Raw genomic sequence first — 8,241 nt, forward strand, 5'->3', positions numbered from 1 at the left:
TAGTGCTGTGGTGTCATAGCTCACAGTAACCTCAAAGTCTGTGCTCAAGCCATTCCCTTGCCTCAGCCTCCCCAGTAGCTAGGACTACAGGAGCCTGCCACAACGCCCGGCTATTTTTAGAGATGGGTCACTCTAACTCAGGCTGGTCTTGAACCTGTGAGCTCAGACAATCCACTCACATGGGCCTCCCAAAGTGCTGGGATTACAGGTATGAGCCACTGTGCTCGCTCGCTGTTCAACCTTCTGAGAAGCTGGGACTATAGGTATCTGCCACTAGCAGATTTTCTACTTTTAGTACAGACAAGGTTTTGTTCTTGCTCAGACAATCCACCTGCCTTGGCCTCCCCTAAGTACTAGGATTGCAGGTGTGAGCCCCTGGTCCGGCCTCAAAATCTGCAACTTCTTAAGCATCAATATGATCTTCAGATTTGGGATGAACCAGTAAGTATAAAGCAAAACTCTACAAAATCCAAAAGCAATCTAAAATACAACATTTTCTTTTCTTTTCTGAGACAGAGTCTTACTTTTTGTCACCCTTGGTAGAGTGCTGTGGCGTCACAGCTCACAGAAACCTCAAACTCTTGGGCTTAAGCAAGTCTTGCCTCAGCCTCCCAAGTAGCTGGGACTATAGGTGCCTGCCACAATGCCTGGCTTTTCCTTTTTAGAGATGAGGACTTGCTCTGGCTCAGGCTGGTCTCGATCTTGTGAGCTCAGGCAATCCTCCAGCCTCAGCCTCCCAGAGTGCCAGGATTACAGGCATGAGCCACCATTCCTAGCCCCAACACACTCTCTTCCCAAGCATTTTAAATAACGTATACTCTATGTGGAGTAATACAGCAAACAAAATTCTGAATGAAAACATAATTTGAAATGTTACTGAATTACCTTTATAGAATCTGTCTTATAAAATTAAAATCAAATACTTGCACGCAACAGGATGACTGTTATGTTTACCTTGAAGTCCATTAAGGAGGATAGAAGTAATTTCTATGGATTTAATATGAGCTGTATCAGAATTTTTGGTATCAGTAAGATCCAGTTTAGATACCATTTCAGGAGATGAATTTGTCTGAAATGGTGGTTTTGACAAGCGCCGAAGTTTACAGTTTTTCGGAGAGTATTTTTCATCTTTGTCTTTTTCTTTGTCTAATTTATTCTAGGTTAAGGAAAAAAAGTATTCATGTTAGCTATAATTTATCATGAAGCATTTATTAGTAACAATGTTAATACACATTTTAAAACTCAAAGCTACAGAATATATTGTTAACTACTGAACATAAAAAGAATATAAAAAGCCTCTCAAAACAGTGAAAGATTTTTAAAAGTTTTTTAACAAATTACTACAAGATGAGCTAAAATATTTTATATTTATAATGTATTTTAATAGCAGGAAACAAATTAGTAATCTGTCAGTTAAGACCAGCAAATCTATGTACCACTAATAACTGGGGTTACAAATTCTTTAAAATTAAGTAATAACAGGTTTATAAATATTCACTAAAAAAAGGAAACATAATTGCAATCTGGTCATTTTAAAATCCCTAATAATCTTACTATAAAATGTGGGTTGGCAATGACTAAATTCCAAGTACTTTTGTAATGTTAAATCACTGACTTACTATATAACTGACAGATTAATGTTTCAGAGGAAATGAGAATTTTTTTCAAATTCTCTACTTACATAAAGATAGAAGAGTAGAGACCAACTAATATATCTCCTGGAAAACTATTCTTAAAATATTTAAAAATAATTTACAGAAAAAATAATGCAGATACTCACTGAAGCAGGAGTTAGCAGTAAATAATTTGAAAGTGTTGTGTTTATATACACACATACATAGTATATATAACCCACTAAATGTGAATGACTATGTTCACAATCCTCCTAAGGATGGCACACAGCTAGTCCCACTCCAGATGCCTAGTCCTTAGTGTAGTGGTTGTTCAGGTGTGGCCCCTGACCCAGCCACATTAGCATCTTCTGGGAACTTTCTAGAAATGCAAACTATTGGAATCAACCTCCAATCGAGTCAATCTGAGATACTAGGGAGGAGCCAAACAAATCTCTCAGGTGATTATGATACACGGCTCAAGGATGAGAGCCACGGCCTTAGGACATGTCGGCTTAATTCTCAGAATGGATGGGAAAGGCTGGTGTGTAGGTAGGTCTCCACAACCAGTCAAAGATTAGTTTTCCAATTTAACTGCTGTCGCCAGCCTTTTTACCACTTCCCTTTATCACAGAGGTCATAATCTATACCAGGGGTCCTCAAACTTTTTTTTTTTTTCTTTTTGAGACAGAGCCTCAAGCTGTCCCCCTGGGTAGAGTGCCATGGCATCACAGCTCACAGCAACCTCCAAGTCCTGGGCTCAAGCGAGTCTCCTGCCTCAGCCTCCCAAGTAGCTGGGCCTACAGGCACCCGCCACAACGCCCAGCCACTTTTTGGTTGCAGCCATCATTGTTGTTTGGCGGGCCTGGGCTGGGGATTTGAACCTGCCACCTAGGTGTACGTGGCTGGCGCCTTAGCAGCTTGAGCCACAGGTGCCGAGCCCTCAAACTTTTTAAACAGGGGGCCAGTTCACTGTCCCTCAGACCGTTGGAGGGCTGGACTGTGGGCCCCGGGACAAGTTGGCTGCTAAGCAGGACAGGCAGCGGCAGTAAAAACACCTGGTGGGCTGGATAAATGTCCTAGGTGGGCTGCATGTGACCCACAGGCCGTAGTTTGAGGACACCTGATCTGTACCACGCATGCTGAAGGTAGTGAAGTCCAGGCCAGTCCAAGTTTAATGGCTGTCAGAGCCTCTCTAACAGTGGCTGCCAGCATGCCATGAAGACATGAGGGAGAGATGTTTCATGTATCAGAACAATATCTAACACTATCTTTTCAAAAATTCACATGTCTCTTCACATAACCAGGAACTTTTATATCCCTATGAAAGGGCTCAGAACTGAACAGAAACAAATACTTAGGAAAAAACTCTGTACATATATCCTAATATTGCTTCTCCCAACCCCTATCCTCTCCTGTATCTTAGAAATACTACTCTAAAACTTCCATGTGTAAAAATATTGGCATTCTTAGTGCTACCAGGAAAAAAAACCCAAAAAACTTCCAATAACTAAAAACAATACTAAATTCACCCTAATTTCCTTACTTTCTAGTAAAGACCAAGAGGGAAATTGAAAGTAGGTTTGACAAGTCCTGAGCTGTAGCTACTGAGTTGCTGCATAAAAAATTTTAAGACATGGACCCAATTTTATACTGTAAAAAGAATAACCATTTTAGGGTGGCATCTGTGGCTCAAAGGAGTAGGGCGCTGGCCCCATATACCCAGGCCCAGCCAAAAAATGAAAAAAAAAAAAAAAAGAAAGAAAGAAAAGAATAAACATTTTAGGAGAAAACTTTCATTATTTGGGGCCTCTAGGCTATCATTAATGTAAACAGTTCCTCACTTCGAATATGAAGACTGAATTTCAGAAGAACTATTAAGCACCTCAATTACATGTATCATTCAAAGAACATAAAAGCCACTAGAAAGATAAAAAATATTCCAAAATCCAATTAATGGTCTACTTTCTAATCAAACAGAAAGATTTAGTCTTAGAATGAATAAAAGTAACTCAACTATTATAAAAGTAACAAGTGTTCCCACGTGCTCATGAGTAAACCCCCATGTGGTCAGGTAGGGTCATGTACATATTCTAAGCCACTACCCGTAGTCAGACATGATAAACAGAAAAAGAAGAGTTGTCCAATGAAGGCTCTCCTATCCCTTCAGACACCTTTTCTTCCACAGAATGGTTTTAGAGCTATTACAATAACCCCTGTCTCCAATCCCCACTGCTTTATGTCTCCAGGTTGGGGGCAAAGGGGCAGGAAAAAGGTTGAAATAGATAAAGGAAACCTGGCTGGGTAGAATTACAGAATGTTAGGACTGAAAAAGCCTCAAACATAATTTAGTACTGTTTCTAATATATTTTTCTCAGTCTGAGAAAATTTTCAAATGCTAAACAAAATTTAGCATTTGAAAAGGAGCAATTTCAAGCAACTTCAATACTGGAAGTGACACCAAGGCACACACATTCAAATACATTATTAAGGAGAAAAAGTTATTTAATTGAGAGCTAATGATGCGTATTAACTAAGCACTTACCTTTATTTTCTTTCGGTGTTTTATCTTTGGCACATTTTTATCAGCAGGTCTTACTATTTTATCTGCTTTAATCCATTCATCATATCTAGAAAAAATGAAATTAGTATAAATATGTACAACATATACCACAGAAAGAACTATGCCATATTAAAGAGAAACTCATATACAGAATCGCAACATTTTAGAAGAGAAAAGGTACTGGAGGTCATTTTGTTCAACTTCCTGGGTTGGAGGATAAACTACCAAGGAACAGAGAGAGAGATGAAACACTTGCCCAAGGACGGACTGTTAGCTACTGACTGGGCCCGGACTAGAAAGCAAGAACTCTAGACTGCCTGAGCAGCACAGAAATTAAATCTATACAACAAATAGTGAGGGGAAGCACAATGCTTTCTACTTTTTTTTTTAATTGAGACAGAATGTTACTTTGTTGCCCTTGATAGAGTGCTGTACCATCATAGCTCACAGCAGCTTGAAACTCTTAGGCTCAAGTGATTCTTTTGCCTTAGCTTCCCTAGTAGCGAGGACTACAGGTGCGCCTGCCACAAGGCCCAGCTATTTTTTTGTTGTTGTTGTGGTTGTTTAGCAGGCCCCGGCAGGGTTCAAACCCACTAGGCCCGTAGCATGTGGCCTGGGCCCTAACCACTAAGCAATAGGCGTGCGGCCAGTTTTCTACTTCTTTTTTTTTTTTTTAACTTTCTCCTGTTCTTAAGTACCAGGTAGGCAATCTTTTCTCTATACACTCAGGAAGCTAATACGCTAGTCGTTTGCAATGGCATTGAATGATAGAAAAGCATCCTGTTACAACTTGTAGACACTGCAAAATCACCTAGAAAAAAAATGCCTGATAATAAAACACTACAAAAACATTATTCTACAATGTTTTCTAGTATTCTGAGATGCTTCCTACCTGTAAAGACCAGCTGAAAATCAATAGAGATAGAATGGCTTCTCAATTCAATGCTGATAGTCTTTAAGACTTTACAGGATATGAGTTAATAATACTATAAAAAGCAATAAAGCAATCTCTTTAGAACAAAGACTAATTCATAAAGCTAGCAAAAAGAAACATTAAGAACAAGTTAAAGGTCATTCCCTTTTTGTGTTTGAAAATTATATATTTTATTGTGGAAAATGGAAAACTCATCGATATGTTTAGAAGATGAACATCTGAAAATGAGCTTTTAAATTAAAATACTGTCATTATTAGAGATAGTAAAATGAAGTAACAAAAGAAGTAAATAGGAAGCCGAAGCTGGTGGATGACCTGAGCTCAGCAGTTTGAGACCAGTCTGAGCAAAAGCAAAACCCCGCCTCTAAAAATAGCAGGGTGTTGTGGCAGGCACCTGTAGTCCCAGCTATCCGCGAGGCTGAGACAAGAGGATCGCTTGAGCCCAAGAGTTTGAGGTTGCTGTGAGCTATGATGCTATGGCACTCTACTGAGAGCAACTACGTAAGACTGTCTCAAAAAAAAAAACAAAAAAAACAGTAAATGACATGGGTCATTACTTGACTAGTAAATTATAATATTCTTGTTCTAGGACAGGCCTGGAGGGTACCTGTAGCAACTACCAGGCAAAGTCATGTTGCTGGTACCAACTACTAACTGTAGTAAAGCTGAGAATTCAACTCCATGCAAGAGATTATGTTATGTACATGTGCTAGAAGTTGCTGAGGACCATAATGAGAATTAAAGAGAATGGAGAAAGGAAAGGAATGTTTTCCTTTCTAGGAAGGTTTTAACATAATCCCTATTTACAGGGTATCAGGCCCTTATCAAGCCATTCTCCAGATCAGGCACAGTTTATATATAAAATTACGACTGTGTTTAAAAAATAAACAAAAACTAAGACTGCATACTACATATGGCTTTTTTAAAGACATATAAATATTCTGAAAAGGCTTAAAGGAAGTGTTATTGTTCTACCATACACACTCCTTTTGATACCTACCAACATCCATCCATTTATCTATAGTACTTACCATTCCCATTAAATATCAAAAATTACATTATGCTGGGGGGGGGGGCTTCAAAGTAAAAATAAAAAATTGCATAAGCTTCAGAAAGCAATTTGGTTCCTTCCAAAATTGGGAAGATGGTGGAGAATAAAGAGAAAACAGTTCCACCCTCTGCAAGGTTCAGTGAGAACTCCTAGGAGTTGCTCTACTGAGATACAGTTATGGAAGGAAGTCAAAAGGGTCAACTTCATTTAAAAATCACCAAAATAAACTTTCTAATTTTTTATGTGATAAACTGAAGATAGTTCATACTGACTACACTTTTGCATTAGTGTTCAGTTAAAGATACAACAGTTTGTTACCTTTCTTTACCAAAGTCTGTCTGTTATGTAGTTAGTTCCATAACACATATTTTTTTTTTTTTTTTTGCTATCACTTAAAAAGCCAGTCAATTCAACTTGGGTTTTTGACAGAAACTATCCTTTAAATTAGGGGGAAAGAAAGTAGTCTTCCACTTAAGCATGCCATCGCGACACTGTACATTCATATATTTTACATGGAGCATCAAGCAAGAAAAAAGTTACTGCCTCATATTGTGTTTCTCCGAAAATAAGACCCTGTCTTATATTTATTTTGGCCAGAGCTGGGTTTGAACCTGCCACTTCTGGCATATGGGGCCAGCGCCCTACTTCTTTGAGCCACAGGCACCGCCTGGGATGTCTTATTTTTATTAAGTATAATACAACAATCTACATTTATTCAAATACAGTTAAGTCATCTTCTTCTGGAACCTGACAGGGGGAGTGGACCTTGTTGGTGGGGCTGGCGCTAGTGATTTGTGAACTCCTTTCCCCTAGCCGTTCACATGTGCACAAGAGGATGCCTGTGACCACAGTTACCACACGGGCACCAGCCCACGTGCGAATGGCTCGGAGACAGGAGGTGTGGCAGATAAAAGGTATTCCAGTCTTCCTTACCGCTCTGCGCCGAAACACCTATCACTAGATCTTATTAGGGTAGGGCTTATATTTAACAAATGCATAGAAATCCTGGTAGGGTTTATTTTGGGGGTAGGTCTTATTATTGGGGAAACACCATAGGTAAAATGTTTATTGTGATGGAGGAAGACTTCTTTATTAAGAGATTCATTACTTAGAGATAATGTTGCTTAAATTCTTTTAGGAACAAGCAAGAAGGATTATAGATATAAATAATGAAATAATGGGTATCGGCTGGGGCCCACTGCTTCAGTGTCATAGTGTACAGACGCTATATAGTGATCATTTTCTCCTCCACCCAATTATAAAATAAGAATGGTATGAAAAGACTGGTTGTGAGAAAAATGCAGTGAGTCTGAATGTGGAGTGTTGGACCAGGCAGGACACAAAAAAAGGAAAATTTTGGAATTAAATGAAACAAACTTTATAAACAGCTCTAAAATATTTGACTAGCAATAATTAAACACTATGGTCTCTGCTATTCTGAATAACAGTTTGTTTTATATTCTCTTTGAATATTCTGGATGGTTTTATGAGATTCCTGAACATTTGCTTGGCTGCATTATTTCCTGTCGGAATAAATCCCAAGGTAAATTATAGCCTATAAATATGAGCTAATGTTAGGACTCCTTTATTATATAGGTTCTTTCTATTCCATGACACTTTCTCAGTGGTTTTTATTTTTTTATTTGTTCAGGTATTCCCTATTCTAATACTATTCTCTTAGACTTTTCTTTCCTTAGCCAGATTCATACTCTTTTAATAAAGTAACATAGTATTATTATAACTTAGAGCTTTTAGAATTAGAGCATGCCTTAAAAATCTATCAATGAATTTATTTCACAGGCTAAGAAATCCCAACAATGGAAGCAACTTGACCTTGCAACCCTTACAGGCTCATGGAAAAGCACTATTTGGAGATTAGAGAAGAACAGGACATGGACTGCCTGTTGGAAGAGTAGAACACCAGAAGGAGGGTCGAGGGCATCCCAGGCCCTATTCAAACTAAGCATGGGAGGAGCAGGAGGCCAAAAGAAACCTCCCTGAAACCACACCCAGGAAGAGAAACAACAGGAGAAAAGAACATGCGAGGCTTTTGGGTGATGATGCTTTTTTTTTTTTTTTTTTT

The 8,241-nt window shown here is 38.7% G+C and overlaps 1 protein-coding gene across 3 annotated transcripts in view; it reads right to left on the reverse strand.

The window, feature by feature from the left end:
* ARID4B (AT-rich interaction domain 4B) overlaps positions 1-8,241 on the reverse strand; it is a 161,001-nt gene that overhangs the window by 22,174 nt on the left and 130,586 nt on the right. For all 3 annotated transcript variants that reach the window (XM_003797437.3, XM_023517688.1, XM_023517689.1), the window contains 2 exons: positions 4,156-4,240; positions 955-1,156 (listed from right to left, as the gene is read on the reverse strand). In XM_003797437.3, the coding sequence (XP_003797485.1) occupies positions 955-1,156; positions 4,156-4,240 (287 nt within the window). The remainder of the gene's footprint in view (positions 1-954; positions 1,157-4,155; positions 4,241-8,241) is intronic.

The sequence above is a fragment of the Otolemur garnettii genome, unplaced genomic scaffold (genome assembly GCF_000181295.1).
Source record: "Otolemur garnettii isolate 467f Iridium unplaced genomic scaffold, OtoGar3 scaffold00116, whole genome shotgun sequence".
Classification (NCBI taxonomy): domain Eukaryota; kingdom Metazoa; phylum Chordata; class Mammalia; order Primates; family Galagidae; genus Otolemur; species Otolemur garnettii.